Source organism: Balaenoptera ricei, chromosome 12 (assembly GCF_028023285.1).
Source record: "Balaenoptera ricei isolate mBalRic1 chromosome 12, mBalRic1.hap2, whole genome shotgun sequence".
NCBI classification, from domain to species: Eukaryota; Metazoa; Chordata; class Mammalia; order Artiodactyla; family Balaenopteridae; genus Balaenoptera; species Balaenoptera ricei.
In genome coordinates, this window is record NC_082650.1 from 2,391,726 (window position 1) to 2,409,038 (window position 17,313).

The following is a 17,313-nucleotide window of genomic DNA, read 5'->3' on the forward strand; positions in this document are numbered from 1 at the left end:
TTCCAGAGGGCCAGAACAGAACCACAATCTTTATAGAAAATGACTTTTCACAGAGATGACATCCAAGGAAATACATTTTACAGAGAGCACATTGGGGGGCTTTTAGCAACAGACTACATCTTGATGCAGCGCTATTTCCTCACATGAAACAAAAAGCCTGACCGAGACTGAGATCACGGCCCACAAACTGAGGGCAGCTTGGCAGAGCGGCCCCCAGGCTGCCCTGGCCCACATTCTGTCCTGCTTCCTCTTGGTGTTTACGGCTCAGCGTCAATTAAATTGTATCAAATCAGATTCTAATGTCACATAACCTTGATCCATACGTTATCATTTCCCTTTACATTTCGGAGCCTAGTAAATATTTCTGTAATATTTAGACTAGTATGAAATGAAAAACTAACATTATACAAACCACAAAGTCTGGTCACTTCTTGAGATCAATGAATTAGGTCTAATTTGCTCCTTTTAGTAATAAAGGTGACTTAATAAAAAGCTTTAATTTAACTGAAATTAAAAAGTACAAAATTTAACACAATCACAGCTTTACTTACATCAATATGAACATGCACGCACCACTTCCAATTGTTCTTTTTAACACTTCAGGATCAGTGATGTCAGCAACCTACATAAATAGCAGCACAATGGATAGAATGTAAACGAGACTGCCTGGAATTCTATCACTGGCTCAGCTTCTAAGGGTTACGATGAAACCATGTACAGTGTATAAAGCTCGTCAACCTGGATATGGTCTTAGGCCATTACCACTGCTACAGTCCAATCTGGATTTTAATATAACCAACTTACAGATCTGAATAAAAGCACCGCTTAATGGTTTCAGATGCATTTTGGTATTTAACATGTTTCAAGGCATCTTTACAAATGATAAATTATAACTATGACAAGGAGAACCTGTGAATAAAGCTTCTTACATGGACATAGCGCAGCAACTGCAAGTGCTGTCAGAGACAATTCCATGAATCAAAAGTCATGACCACATCTGGATTTTAATCTTTAAAACAAGCAAAACTAAGTAGCACACACATGAGTATTTTAATATAACCTTAATGGTCTAACAAACCTTCCAAATGGAAGGAAATATGAAATAAAGTCAACCTATCAAATGGAACTTACAGTGACGGGCTTCAGGACTGCAGATTTTCCAGGCCATCTGCCAACTACCTGCAGAACCACCTGCTGCCGAACGCGCTGACTGCAGACGAACCACCTGCTGCCGAAGCGCCTGACCCCAGGCGGCTGCCCCACAGGCGCGCACGCGGAGCTTTGGGAACCTACGGCTTTACTGGCGCCTTCGTCATGCGCTTAACACTGGCATTTCACAGGCTCGCTCCTTAGAGTGAATTTGAGCGTAATCAACTTCCATAGAGAAACATGTAGCTAAACCAAATTAAGAATATTAAATCTTCCACACATGGTCTCAAATAGGAGCATTTTGTTTAGTATAATGAAAAGTTAATTTTTAAAAATATCTGTCATCTTTTTGAAACACAGGCACCAACAGGGAGCAGACGTTCCAGCAAAGGGTGAGATTGTCCAGGAAAAAAAAAGAGCTGATCAGAGCCCTTTGTCCTTTGCCGATTAGAATACTTCCTTCTTTCATCGCCTAGGCAACATCTTCCAGATAATCCGCAACATCACTGAGCTGGGACACAGTGAGGTCCTGTGTCAGGTCATCAAGCTTTGTCGTTCAAAAGAAAGAAAAGAATTAGTGTCAGGATGCAAGCAGAGTCTTAAATAATGTTTAACATCTACTGCTATAACTTAAATACTATCTTATACTCTACAAACTGCTGCATAGTTAGAAGTCCTTGTCCTTTCTTCTTCCTTTTTTGAAATTGGTGGTAACAAAAGCTGAGCTAACAGTTGAACTCTACATTAACAAGAAGACTGGGTGTTAAAATAATCCGTCTGTAGTTCTTTTGGTAACTTTACAGCAACATTTTCAGGCCTCTTTACGATGACGTAAGGTACAAAGAGAAAGACAAATTATTACAAACTTATACAGTATCAGGAATTAGAGAAGGCACGTTATATATTATCACTTAACCTTCAGAACAAGCCTATGAGGGAGGCATCGACGCCTCCATCTCACGAATAAAGAAACTGAGGATCAAAGGTTGCAGCTCGCCTGAGAAAACACATACATAAAAGAATAGGAACGCGGGCCCAGATTCATTACAAAACGCTGCTTCTCTCAAAGGCCTTCTCCCTACATGATAGTCCTTGACAGTCACAAACACTTGAAGAGTCCTTCCTTATTCTGGAAAGCAAGGCTCACCTCCAGGCTGTAGCGACCCACAACCTCAAAGGCAGACTCACCCACAGTGTACCGTGGGCACTGATATCTGATCCTGAGATGCTACCTTACATCTCACATCTAACATACACCTAAGTATCTGCTCTCTGCCCAATAAAAGGTCAAATGTGATCTCCAAAATGCACTCCTAATTTTACACCCTGACTCCCCGTTTCTGCTGTCTTGTCCCCCTGCCCGCTCACACCTCACAAACACTCCACACCCCAGTCTCTGCTTCAGCTCCTGCATTCACAGGGCTCTTATATACACACCAACCTTCTTCGATACTGACGTCTCTGAAAAGGACCTCCTGCCTACAGTGTCTACGCCCTGAGGTGGTCGATTCTGACTCTCATCCTGACCCACCATGGCCCAGTTAACACCCACAGCAATTGAAGCCCCAGTAATAACATGCCAGCATTTCACAAGCACTCACTTAACAAAGCAGGCGACAACTGAAAACAATTTTACACATTCATTACAGACATTCTTTTTAGATTTGGACCAGGAAACTCCGTCATAAAGTTTATGGAATTTTCAACTGCTTTTCTCCTAGTTAGTATAATTTATTTTTTATTGGCGTATAATTGCTTCACAATGTTGTGTTAGTTTCTGCCACACAGCAAAGTGAATCAGCCCTACATGTACACACATCCCCTCCCCCTTAGACCTCCCTCCCCTCCCCCCATCCCACCCATCTAGGCCATCACAGAGCACCGAGCTGAGCTCCCTGTGCTATACAGCAGGTTCCCACTAGCTATCTATTTTACACATGGTAGTGTATTTATGTCAAACCTAATCTCCCAATTCATCCCACCCTCCCCCCTTCCCCTCCTGTGTCCACACATCCGTTCTCTAAGTCTGCCTTTCTATTCCTGCCCAGCAAAAAGTGTAAAGTTTTGAAGCTTTACAGTAACTCAAGGCAACAAGCACAGATAGCACTCCATGGGTGAAGCACAACAGCATACTTTATCACTGGTATTGACGTCATCTATTTCCACAGAGAGGTCTTCCTCGATCTCTTCACCAATACTTAGCTCACTTTTTTCTGAGCGATGGCTGGTACTAATTTCAGGGGAAAAAAAAGAAAAATAAGAACTTTGAATATAAACATTTAGAGAGAGTAACTAGCATTCTTCAGTCTTTCACGTAATTATTTTAATTCTTCAAATAAAATAGAATAAACTATTACACGTCATTAATTCCAGACATCTCATCTCATTTGAGCCTTAAAATAACTTAGCAAGGGCAGCAGGAATAGTCCAGTCCATTTACCAGATGAGAACACTAAGCTTCATAATAGTGACTATGGTCACAATGGCATGAAAGAAGCAAACCCAGATTTTTTAAATTTCATCTCTCAAAAAACTGTATAATATGTTAGAAAGTAAACACAAATTCTAAATTGGGGGAAAAAACTATCAGTTACATTAAATTCTCAGACTCTGATTTAAAATTTCTAATCATATCTACAACAAATATTACTTCCAAATTAATTATTAGCCAAGTCATAGGTTATATTTTCTTTACATATATAAAAAAATTACCTGAAACAAAATATTAAGAAATGTCATGTGAATCAGAAAAACAATTTGAGAGGGCAATTTGTTTAAGCCGAACGTAGACAATTCCCACCACTGAGATCAGAGAGGGGAGAGCGAAAGCACTGGCAATCCGGTGGCCTGACTGCTTCTACCGGCTTCTGAGTCAACCCTTCAATGTTATTTCCTTTTCTTGTTCTTATCAAGTTCCCTGCACATAATACAGATGTTCTTATTCTAATGTAAAATCAAAAACATGCTTCAAAGTCCAATGTATAATTCTGGATTAACTATCTTCCATTCACCTTCAATCAATATGAATGAGAGAATCAAAGACTAAAATAAGCACCAATGTAATTTTGTCACGCTTTCCTGTTCAGAAATTGTTTACAATTTATGTATTTCTTGTCCAACCATTTTTCTTACCTATTAAAATCATCAACATAGTCATCTTCTTCTCCAGTCCCTGATAAGTTTAAGAAAAGATACATATGTTATATTTATATAAACACACCTCACAATTTATCTACAATTAGACACATACATTTCCTTCAAAAACTACACTACTGAATTATACGGCATCATTAAAAAGAACAGCTGGGCTGCAGTTTGGATTTGGGGGAAACTAACCACTCCCCCACCTTCCTCCAGCTTCTGTAGCCAATTCAAGGACAAAATAGTCACTGAATAATGGGCTGGAACCTAACATTAGCCTCTGACTTTCTGGTTACACATACAAGCCTGTCCTGCAGGCCAAATCAGCCCACAACCTGTTTTTGTACAGCCTGCAAGTTAGGAATGACTTTTACATTTTTCAATGATTGTAAAAATACAAAGAATACTCAGAGACTATGTGTGGCCCACAAAGTCTAAAATACCCATTCTGTCCCTTTACAGAAAGAGTTTGCCGACTCGTGCTTTAAACATGTGAAGCGCCTGTCTGTGAACACGAGTGCCTTTGACTAATATTTCTGTCTCCCAAACTAAACTGTGCTCTAAAGCCTTATTCCAGAAACGTCAAGGTTCTGAGGGCGCTACGGTGCCCACAAGTGGCCCAGGGCACTCGGAGGCTTCTCCTGCTGCTGCAGGAGTACCGCTCTCGCTGCTGCTCCAGACCGCAGAACGGGACGCAACACCCCAGAGTTCCTGTTACACATCCATCCCCATCAGACTGACTCCCTGGGGCCCGGACCACGTTCCGCCAGCCCCAGGGAAGCGCCTCTGCCTCGGCACGCACTGTGCTCTCGGTCCGAATGGCAGGCTCTCCCCTCTGTCTGCCCCAGCAGGTCTCGCAGAGCAGTCACTTCCTGGGAGAGGCTCCCCCATCGCCAAGGCTAGGCTAAGTCAAACTACTACCCGCTTCCGTAACGCCGCGGCCTGACTCTTCTAACACTCAAAGTACCCGTAAGGCACCTGTTTAACACCCATCTTCCTGCTAAGTTTAAACCCCACGAGGACAGAATCCGCTGTGGTTACTGCTCCCTCCACCCCTGGCCGACAGAGTGACCCTGGATACATAAAAACCGTCCAACCGTCTGTGCATGAGGTGCTCACGGTAGGTTGACTGACACTTCATTTAAGATTTTATCCTAAAAAATAATCGCCCTAAAGCAGTCAATACTGAAATTGGAAATCTACTTACCCAAACCAAGTGATCCAATTTTATCATTGACCAATTTAAGATCTTTCAAAATTGTTTTTCCCCTTTTACCTGTGAACAGGAAAAAATATTCACATTAAATTGACTTTTAGAATATAATAGTCTCTAAACCATGTCAACTTTTTTTTTGCAGTACAGGGTTTGTTGAGACATCATAACCGAAAACTAAGAAGAAAATTACAAACTGTGATTAATTACACTGCATGATGCATTATTATGCATTACACAATAGAATATGCTTACACCATGTATCCCATATCCCTTTCTTAACCACACTATTACATATCCTTTTCGTAGCCATACTACTCTTTATTGGAACCTGACCATCAAAATCATTTTCTACCCAACTATCAGATATCAGCCTTCTATAAGAAGCCCTATTGGGTATGAATTCACGGACTACAGTTAATTATTCTCATCAGTTTTATTTTTCCTTTGAACTTTTAAATTTTGCTTCAGTTTAATCGCTATTTCATTTACCAAACTGATCTCCTCATTGGTTTTTATTTCCTCAGTCCCCAGTTCTCAATGCCCTCTCTAAATCATTATTTCCTAGTCAGTGTTAAGAGTGACATGATCATGACATTCTGGATTCCTTCACTGAAGGTGACAATACCACGAGAAAGGAGAAAAAGAGGGAAACTGGGCCTAATTAACAGACGCACGGCTAGTTTACTTTATGTGCCCTGGGAAATCCTACTACAGTGGTATCACATAACACAAAATGGTATTAAGTACTACAAGATTATGCAAAACCCCACAGCAATTTCCTAATAAAGATCTACTCAAGGAGGCACATTTATACTCTAAACACTCTGCCAATTAAATCCTATATTTACTATGATATGGTATACAAAGCTCATCTGCATGATTACATGTTTAAGGCTTTGCTTTTTACATCCTTGGTCTTGTCACCATCTGTGTGCAGTAGCAGGGCCATTCCATGTCTAGCTAACAATCCCTACCTCTGCTGCATATAAAAAGATACATCTGCTCCAAATCCCTAAAGGGACAATAGTATTTTAACATTCTTACGATGATTACTGTGCTATCTACAGAATCTATGAAACAAAGTTTTAAAAATTAATTGTAAGTAAATCCTACGTAAGTCAATTTAAATGTCCAAAAAAGAGAGATGGCTTAAAAATTATAATGTCTATTTATTATAGAAGACAGTTAAAAAGTCCATTTCCTAAAAATATTCCCATGGCATAGGAAAAGCAGAATACAAAACAATATAGAGAATATGACCACGCTCAAAAGAAATTTTAAAAATAAAATATTAACAGAAAATATCACTGAGTAGTAAAATTATGGGCTATTTTTATGATTTTACATATATTTTTCTGAAAAAATAAACAATGATCATACACTACTTAATTAATTAGAGAAAAAAATATCATCAGCATTCAAAGTCCACGTCTTCAGTCAGCAAATCTAGGGACTTCCAGACACTCACTTTCAGAGTCTTTCAATGAGGGAGCTCCAGTAAGGGAGCTGAGTCCACTTTTTAAGGGGGGGGCGTCCGAGAGCGATGCAAGGCTTCCTACTTGCTTACTAGGTTCACTTCTCCTAGCAAGAAACAAGCGTACAGTTAAATGGGGTTCTTACATTCTGCCATTAAAACATAAGCAGCTTGAATATATCTTATAGGCAACACAGGAGCTGGGAAATAAAGAATATACATTTCACAGATTCAAAATCATGAAGTATACCTGGCAAGGCAAAACAGACTAAGAATCACTGCAAATTCATGCAGGAAGTCATCCCCTCTCTCTAGAACTGTGTGTGATATCTCACAAATTAAACTGCTCCTCTTCATCAGCGTCACTGTCTGGGATTTTATCAGAAGCCCCTTCCATGGCCCCGAGATGCAGGCAAGGGACAGCGCAGGCGCTGGCGAGCCCACCACGAGAGCCCAGACGTGGCCCTGCAGAGCGGGCCGCAAATGACGCCAGCAGCTGACCTCGGCACACGGTCCTGACCGCCAGCCTGCAGCGGACGCGGCGCGGCGCAGCGCCCGGCGGCCCGCAGGCTCGCCCTCCGGCCCGGCGCGCTCTCACCTCCTCCGGCCCGGCACGGAGATGCAGCACTCTCCCGCTCTTACTTCGTTCATCTTTCCTCTTTACAAGAGGATTATTCTCATCAACACACGCCCGCGCTACTGTTCTTCGCAGTTTAACGTTTCTCAGCCCCACGCCCGCCCTCCAGCCACCGCGTGTCCCTCTGCGCCCTGCACGGGAAACTCGTCAGAAGATCACTCTGCCACGTGCGGTCCTCTCGTCTCAGGCTTCCTCGAGCCCACGCTCACCCTCTAACACGGCCCCAGCCCCAGCCCCACCCGATGGCACCGCCCGCGAGGGGCATCGGGGCTCCGTGTGGCTAAGCGCAAAGGGGGACTTTCAGCAGAACTTAACTCAGCTGCTCACTCGGGCCTCCTCCGCCAAGGACGCCTCTCTCTCCGGTTCTCTGGGTCCCCTTCCCGCTGCAGTGCCCCTTCCTTGGTGACCTCTTCCAGTCTCCCGGCTGCGACCTCAGCTAAGACTGATGACTCCCTAATTGTCACCTCTAGCCCAGACCTCTCCCTGAACGCCCACACCCACACCTGTAAACAGACTTCACCTTTGCACTGACAACCTTCTGGAACTCACTGGTCGAGAGTGAGCTCTGGGCCGTCAGGCGGCCCACCTGTGGAACCCAGCCTCGCTCCCCCTGCCCTTCATCTCGGTAAACGGCCTTTCCAACCTCCTAGTTGTTCAGCCCGGAAACCCCGGAGCTGCCCTTGATACTGCTTTTCCTCTCTCACACTTATCAGCAAATCCTTTTGGATGCAAACTCAAAACACATCCCAAACCGCCTATTTCTCACCACTTCCACCATCATCTCTCACCTGGATAACCCTAACGGCTCCCCTCCTGGAGACCCAGCAGCCAGGCGACGCTGTCACGGCGCAGGTCGGATCGGCCACTCCGCCGCTCACAGCCCCGGGGCTTCCGGGCCCCGCAGAGCGAAGCCAAGCCCTGCCACCGTCGCTCCCGGCCCCGGCCCGACTCCACCTCCTGCAAGCTCCTTCGCCACAGGGCCTCGGACCTGCCACACCACACACCTCGGCCTGTGCGGGGCTCCAGAGGCCCAGCTAAACGCCTGGCCTACTCTCCCCTCCGTAAGCTCGCCCCTGAGGTGAGGCCTTCTCCGCCAGCCACTGAGAGCCGGCGGCCCTCCACACCCGCACTCCCGCCCTCCGCCGTCCAGTTCTCTCAGTCCCTGCAACACGGGCTGCACCTACGCGACCCGGCACCTGGTGACTCTTAACTTATTGCTGCTGCCGTCCAGAGTACGAGCTCTCGGAAGCAGAGATCTTGCCTGTTTCAACACTGAAACGGTACCTGGCATACGGCAGGCATTCAGTACAAACCTACCTGCTGAAATCATTAACATCTAGGTCCTTCAAAACTTGGAATTGTTTTACAACACAAAAGGATTTAATGACACAAAATCAGACTTACGAATTCAATAATTACAGAACTATTGGTAGCTCACTATTTCTTAAACATAAAACATTTAGAAACTCTATTTTTAAGCCGCTAGTCTGATAATATAGAAGCACAGGTTACTCACCAACCATAGGTTTTTTCTGGTTTAGGAATGGGATCATCAAAGAAAGAATCTCCTTCCATATCATCTTCATCTGGACAAGGACCAGCTTCGTCTTTGACATCTAGACTTTTGTTGCTTAACAAGGATCCAATTTTTGTTTCATGGGCCAATAAGTGAAGACTACTTTTGCTCTTTGGTTCTGATGATGAGATACTGGTATCACTCTGACTAGCATCATTGCTGGCCTTCTAGAAAAAGAGAGAGAGGGAAAGAGAAAAGGTCTCCTTGGCGAAATAAAACTTTAATAAGCCCTCTTAAGTAATAAAAAAGTCACGTGAACACACGCAATTCTGTGTATGCACGCGCATACACACGTGGGGTCTTGCAACTGCGTGAGGTGCAGTGGGACCACCCCCCCCGGACCTACCAGCTCATCCCCAGGCTTCAGAGCATAACTAACTTTTGAAGGGGAAAAACGTCAAACATGTTTGTACCATTCCTCTCCTCCCTCCCTAAATGGAAATACCTTCACCTAGCCCATTTATAAACAAATTTCCCCATTTCCTCTTACATATATATCACTGCTTCATAAATTACCTTAATATGTTTTCAACTCGCAAATAAAAAGCATTACTAACAAAGGAGATAAGGAAGATTAGTTCATCATCATTAGTTCATCACATAAATGAACCAAGCATTACAACAAAGTGGTCATCAATAAAACTAGCAGTTTTCCATCCGGTGCCACATACAATGGACATCAAGGTGAAAGATGCCACCTTTACCGTTCACATTTCTAAAGTAAAGTTTTGCTAGTTATATCACTGGTCTTAATTCAGACTTTCAGAGTAACTCCCTATTCCACACCTCCCTTAAACGTCCATGGATGCATGTATTGATGTATATGTTTCTATATACCTGAAACCAATGCACCAAATTCTCAAGCATTTTTACTCCCGTCCTACTGATCTGGTGATGTTAGCAGAAAATATACTGCACACTGTATTTTCTTGTTTTCAGGTAGCCCTAACCCTCACAACCTAATTTTATTCTATCCTTGGTCAGATTTCTTTTTGTCTTTAGACACTTCTATGTCAACAACTATAAAAATAATAACAACAAAACCAAAATATCATGATAGTAATAATAAAAGTAGCTAACATTTATGGAAAGTCTTCAAATGCTTCCCATGTGTTACCTCATTTTAATCCTCAAAATAACCTTATGGTGTGTGGGGCAGGTTCTGTTTTCTCTGCAGAAATGAAAAAGGAGATGTAGAGACACTGCAGTCATTTGCCAAGCCGGGGAGTAAAGGCGTCTGATATCGAAGTCTGATTCCAGAGGTTAGCTCTAAAGGCTTATGCTCTGCTATTAGGCTGAGTCACATGAAACTGTAGTTTTTATAGGTTAAAGACGACAGTTTCCCAAGATTCAGCCTTCACGCTACAGAGAGCAGGGCTGAGTAAGACGCCACAGTGCGTGAGGCAAGCACTCTCCTGAAACACGGAACGTGTAATGTAGTCCATACTCCACTACTAACCATATAATTTTAAGGAATTTAATGTTCTCAGGCATGAATTTCCTCAAGAATTGAACCGTAGCAGTCTTTTCCAAGTCAAATTATTACTAGGAGGTAAGAAAAAAGGGATGGGCAGCTGGGGAAAAGTGGTAATAATGCGGGTTAGAAATTACTCAAGGAGACACTAAGGATGACTGCACTTTCAATCTGTGTATAGACAGAAGGTACTATGCAGTAAGATATACATTTATAGTTTTACACTAATTAGAGGCCATGATTAGTTGACAGCAGGTAAGATATATGCTATACAATTTTTAGGGCCTTGTATAGAGCTATACATTCCATATGTTATTAATATAGATACATCAATGGTTGTAAAAAGAGATGTCTGGAGAAATAAATACCAAGTTATCACCCTTTTAGACAACATAGGATATTTTCAAAGAAGCAGACACTTTTTCAAATTTCCCAATAACTTTCTTGAAGTTTTCCTATTATTATCAATTATAGAGAAGCACCATCCCCCTATGTATTTCTTAAGTATATTCATGCCCATTATAACTTCTGATTTATAAACGTTTTAAAAACTGATTTATATCTTTTCAAAGGAATATGCATTCGGAAATAAATACCCTGCATTCTTGTGCTATTTAAACACATTTATGATTACAGATACTGAGACAGTGAAAGACTGTCTCCTTCAAAACATCCCTGAGAAAATTCAAAAGGATACCTGACATGAAACGGACAAATACAAATGTAAAGCACATTACAGGAAACAATAATTATTCCAACAAAGTCTTTCTTCACCATGAATTCACAGCAACATAATTTAAGTCCATATAATGAACTATCTGAACTTAATAACTAATATATATCCATGATTATTTTTGACAGGTTTTAGTCTTGCTATGAAACAAAAGGCTAATTTTAGGAAGACAAGTTTCATGGAGTAGCACATTATGATGTTCAACACAATACATATTTTTTAAAATAATAATTTGTTTTAAAATTATAGTTCTATTTATCTATGGGGTAAAATTAAACTTTAAAAACACTCAATCTGCTTTGGAAGCGTTGTCAAAATCAATTTCTAAATCACATAGGAACGTGTCATTACTTTATAACTATGGCTCATATTTTATCAAAAAGACCATTACCTAACCAGGTTACTAATGAATTCACTAAACTTAATTCCAAATATTTTTTACTATTAAAAAAAAAATCCACACTAAGAGGAGAAGCATTTATCAAAACATTTTGTAGATTGAAGCAAAAGTACTGCAAAACTTTAAGAGCAATTTTCATGGAGAAAGTCCAAATTTTTTGAGCATCAACAGATCAACTCACGACACATATACCCTGGGATCTATTTATTTTCTTATTTTTTAGATTTTTAAATGGTAAGTTTAATAATGGAGATATACACGGGGTACAGAGAGACACCAAATACAAACTTAGAAAAAAGGAAGCTTTAAAATGTCTTCTTGGAGGTAAAGATGTCTAAGCTGAGTTTTAAAAATTAATAGAACTTTGAAGACAGGAGTTAAGGACAGGGTATTCTAGGCAGTGGATTAGCTAGAGTAAAGGCACAAAATTGAGAAAAAACAGATATGCACCAAGAAACACGAAGAGTTCAGAACTGCTAAAGTGTGAAGTTAAAGCAAGGCTCAGCAGAATAAAGCAAGACAGGTCCTAGATCACAGAGATATTTCACAGAGGAGTCATGTTTGCATATTAGAAAGATCACGTGACTATGTAAAGAACAAACTAGAAGAGCCAAAACTCTTAAAAGAGGAAAACAGTTAGGAAGCCGTTTGAGTAACCCAAAAAAAGGTACAAGGGATTTAACTAGAGCTGCAGAAGCAGCTGGATGCTGTGTGTAAACCCCAACTCTTCTATGTAACTTTACACAAGGCCCTGATCTCCCTATGCTTCAATTTCTTTATCTGTAAAGCTGGCATAATAATGCTTACAAGAATTACACAATATCATCCCATTTTGCAAATGAGGAAACTGATAGCTGGAATAAGGATTAATTAGACGGGACAGTTCAGACAAGTATATACAAGTTAGCAGGACTTGGTAATGGATTTAACATGGGATCTGCGAGAGGAGTGAGATTTAAGAATGGCTCCCTGTTTCAATTTTGGAGACTATCAACTGATATTGAGAACACAGGAAGAGGAATTGGTCTGGTGAAAATGATAAGGTCTATTTCTTATAATTGAAACTGAAATAGACTGGGATCTGTTTAAAAAACTTTTATCATGGCTTAAGACAAGTCTCATACACATAAACTTCAGTTACTTGAGTCTCTATCACCTAGATGTGGACAAATTAAGACTCAGGATAAATCTAAACAGCTAAGATTACGAATTGTTTAAAATAAAGAAATGCAAATGCAAAAAAAAAAATTCCTATGACAATGCCTTAGAATTCATTCCCTGGACAACCTCAGAGGCCTTGGAGGTTATTATGGGTTAAATTGCATCCCTCCAAAAGGTAAATTGAAGTCCTAACACCCAGTAGTACTTCAGAATGTGCCGTCATTTACAAGTAGGGTCACTACAGATGTAACCAGTTAAGGAGAGGGCACAGTGGAGGCGGGCAGGCCCCTAACTCAATACTCCTGGTGTCCCAACAAGAGAGGACAGGCACACACAGGGAGAAAGCCCCGTCAACGTGACGGCAGAGACTGGAGTGATGTGTCTACAAGCCAAGGAGCACCGAGGACTAGCTGCGAGAAGCTGGGAGAGAGGCCGGGAACAGAGTCCCAGCCTGAGAAGGAGGCAATCCTGCAGACACCTTGATCTCAGACTTCCAGCCTCCAGAACCGTGAGACAGTAAACTTCCGCTGTTTTGAGCTACCAACTTTGTGGTACGTTGTTACAGCAGCCCTAGGAACTAAGAGATAACTATAATAAAACATAATAAAGTCTGGTCTTTCCAGGTCAGCAGGAGGCCTGCTCCACAGCACTACAGCAGTCGCGTAACCCCTTGGATGGACCCCAGGACCCCAAACTGTAAGGAAGTTCTAGGGTATGTTTAATTTTCTGCTAGTACACTTACACATTCAAGATTTCAATCATTTCTAGATTAACAGCAAATCAGCATCATAAAGAAGTTTCACAGAGAAATAACTACCAATTTTCCAGTAGCCAAAAACTGAATTATCAGTAGAATGTCTTAAAAACCTGGAAAAAATAGTTTTGTTTTTCTAAACTAAAGGCTTAATCTGCACTGTTCATAACAGAGGAACAGCAAAACCAAAGAAACATCCCAGTTTTGCAAAAGTATTCAAAAATATTTGTGCAATTCTAATTCTCTTCCCCGCCCATACTTCAGCCTGCAGCTCCCCTCCCCAACTCCGCCAAAGGCAGTTTGTGACCCATGACTTACTAATGAATTATTTAGAAAAGTAGTTTTACTACCATTGTAACACACACATGTATTTAAAGGTTTAATTTACTTATCTAGAAAGTAAACACTGTGGAATTTGAAAACCACAAAGCAAACATACAAGCCCCTTTCTAAAAACTCAGTTTTTCTAAAGAAACACTATCCCTATGCTGTATATAAACAATCTGTAATTCCTACAGATGCACATGAGAACCAATGTCTGGCTGTGAAATCGGCCTGAAGATCACCCTCTGTCCAGCCGCTCTGCTCTCTTAGCCTGTGCCGCCGGCTCACAGGTTCAGCGGACAAGAGGTCTGGGACCTGAAGCAGAAGGCCAGGCGCCATTACAGGTTATGGGCCAAGTGCTGGCATCTTGTTCACCCACATGCATTCCTTCATTTAGGGGGTGGGGGGTGTGTGTATGCGTGTGTGTGTGTGTGTGTGTGTGTGTGTACAGAATAACACTGTTTTGTTCATCTAGAAAACCCTAAGGTGAGACTATACTTTCGGGGATCATTTCTACAGCTCAAAAACCCGAAGGCAACCGCAAAAGATGCGGAAACACACGCTCCCAAACATACACAGCACGTGATCCCCATCACCGCCCTAAATCAACATAAAGCTGGGCTTATCCCAGAATTTTGAAAACAAGGAACAAATTAAGAAATGTTATTTATTAAGCACTTGAAGCAAAAAAATACCTCAACACAAATCAGTTTTAAGACACCTAAAAATCGATTATGAAAAGAAAGGATAACCTTCCATGCTACATTTAATGTGATGATTAAAACAGCTTCGTGTTAAAAACAAACAAAAACCATCTAATACCTTATTTAGTTTTTTCAACTGAATGGTAAAAACCTTAGTGGAGCCTACCAAAAGTCTGTTGTAATAAATAAAATGCATTTATTTTTTTCAGACAACTAGCACCATGCTTGGTACAATAAAATGGTTCACACCAAAACAGATTATTACAGATGATACTTTGGAAGTGTTAATGCACATTTAAAATGTTTAACTCGTTAAAGAAATGCCCTCCCGTCTAATATTTATGCACCTTGTATTCTAACACTTCTAGCATCCTTTATTGTCCTACAACAATAACAAAAAGAAACATAACTTTTATTTTACTCAAATTAAATTAGTTCAAAACCCTTAGATTTTGCTTTGCATATTAACGGGCTTACAATACTAAGTACAAATCAGTTATACATGTAACTTATTTTTTAAAGTTTATTTCTGATATGAATATAGCTTCTCTGAAAACAGCCAGAAGTCTCTGAACGAGCAGTTAATACTTGTGCCTTCCCGCAGGCAAAAGAAACAGTAAGACACAGACACTTCCTGCTGGGCGCCCTGGGCTACCACTCCCAGCTCTGCCCACCCGACGGTGCCACTACCTACCCTGTGAACGGCTCCCCCTGGACCTGGCTGTGGACAACCGCCATGACCAGATGCAGCTCAGGATTTGGATTATTAAGATGTTAAGAAAGTTAGGCTATTAAGGGTACTGGGACCCTGCTGCATGCACAGGGCCAAAGAGGAAGGCAGAGGGAGGGAGGGCTAAGGGCTCCTCTACTGGGCTGGGTACCACACAGACTTCTTATAGACGCAGTTTGGAAACAAGAGCAGGGAAGTAGAAGGGAAGAGGTTTCCAAGTTGTTGAGGAATCGTGAAATAAAAGGGGCCCGACCTGCAGCCTGCAGTTCCAGAAAAAGGCCTGTGCAGACTCTTCAGTCACCCGCAGAGGGAGGGCGAGGGAGGGAGGGCGTGTCTGGGCCCCCGCCGCTGCGTCCAGCACACAAAGTGAAATGTGTCTCCTAGTGGCTTTGGTCCTACGTATCAACTTCTTTCAAATGTTTTAACTTCTTTAAAACTCATGACACCAACAAGATTTTTTTAATTTAATATTACGAAATATACTTTAAAAAGTACAAGTAACTGACTTAAAACATCTGTAAAAAACATGCTAGTTTATCTGCTTAATTATTTTTCTTAAGGTCTGTCTCACGTCTCCAATTTGACCATAAACTGCTTAAGTGAGGACCCATGTTAAATCTGTCTTGCCCCCAGCACTTAACACACAAAGACTTCCACTATGTAAATGTTCAAACATACTCGAATACATTTTAAAACATCTTCTCATGTAGTAGTGCATAAAGAATAGTGTGAACAAATATAGTAACAGGAACTTACCATTGAAATCACTAGAACTAAAGCCAGCTAACACAGCAAATACAATTTTTCAAAACCCTTTAATTTTGGAAGTCCTCAACTTAGCGAAAAAATCTATACATAAACTTAGGCTCAACAAGGACTAGTGATTCTCACAGAATTGAACGTTAAATAACTTGATCTTATTCTAAATAAGTGTAAGAACTATACAGATAATTAATGCTTCTGAGAACTCCAATACTTAAATTTTATAAGCAGTTCATCTACTAGCTTAGTCGAATTTTGAGATCTTTTGGGAAGGAAAAAAAGCAGCCAAGGCAGTGACACAGCGCGCCCCCGTGAGTCTGCTGTGAGGCAGCGCTCAGAAAGGCTAACAGACGTGCAGGGGCTGACAAGCTGCTCAACACAAACACAAGTGTCTTGAAGGAAACTAGGGGTGGCCTTTACTCATCGACTGGAACTTATCCAAAAAGTAGTCTGATGTTCTAGTTACCTCAGATAAAAATCATAATGTTAAGGATACATAGGTGACCATCCATTCAAGAGGAAAGTAAGTGTCTTCTACTTGTTTTTGTTGCCCAAAAAACAAGGAATTCTCAAAGAAAAACCGAGAGCAGAGTTTTAAAATACAACACCATGATTTTCACCTGGATAAAAACTGAAAGTCAAACTACTTTTTCTTTTACGTCACCATGACTTTGGCATGTTCTGATCACAGATAAAAGAAAGTGACATTTCAAAAGGAAACGCAACCCTAGGCCAGTGGGAACTCAGCGCCCGAGGAGGCCCGCGTGAGGCCGGCGGTCGGCCCGGCCCAGGCCGCTCTCCTCCTCGGCCCTCCCGCGTTACCTTGGCACCAGACTTCCGCCTGCTTGGCTTCTTCTTACCTTGTCCTTTATACCTTGGTATCTGAGCATGAGAATAAAATGACATTTTACCACAAAGTATAAATCTTTAAAAATAAACTAATTCATACCAAACCAATAAAGATTCCTATTAGAAAATTTCTTAAAAATGGAAAATCTAACTAATGTGCTTCACTTTGAAATCCAGTGTTTTAGTCTTTTCTTAACACTCTTCCTAAAGTGGTTCAGCTCATGTTTAA

At 41.4% G+C, this 17,313-nt stretch overlaps 1 protein-coding gene across 3 annotated transcripts in view; it reads right to left on the reverse strand.

Annotated features, from left to right (window-relative positions):
- CEP43 (centrosomal protein 43) overlaps window positions 1–17,313 on the reverse strand; it is a 28,989-nt gene continuing 11,676 nt past the window's right edge. Inside the window, exons 7-14 of one of the 3 annotated variants that reach the window (XR_009506108.1) lie at window positions 17,058–17,117; window positions 9,134–9,360; window positions 6,975–7,087; window positions 5,498–5,566; window positions 4,282–4,321; window positions 3,283–3,379; window positions 1,132–1,696; window positions 1–622 (exon numbers count right to left, since the gene is read on the reverse strand). Coding sequence is in view for 2 of the 3 variants with exons in the window: in XM_059940839.1 (XP_059796822.1) it covers window positions 1,622–1,696; window positions 3,283–3,379; window positions 4,282–4,321; window positions 5,498–5,566; window positions 6,975–7,087; window positions 9,134–9,360; window positions 17,058–17,117 (681 nt within the window). In the remaining variant the exon portion in view is untranslated. Of the gene's footprint in view, window positions 1,697–3,282; window positions 3,380–4,281; window positions 4,322–5,497; window positions 5,567–6,974; window positions 7,088–9,133; window positions 9,361–17,057; window positions 17,118–17,313 lie in introns of all 3 variants that reach the window. The other 2 variants (XM_059940839.1, XM_059940840.1) reach the window with 2 other exon arrangements.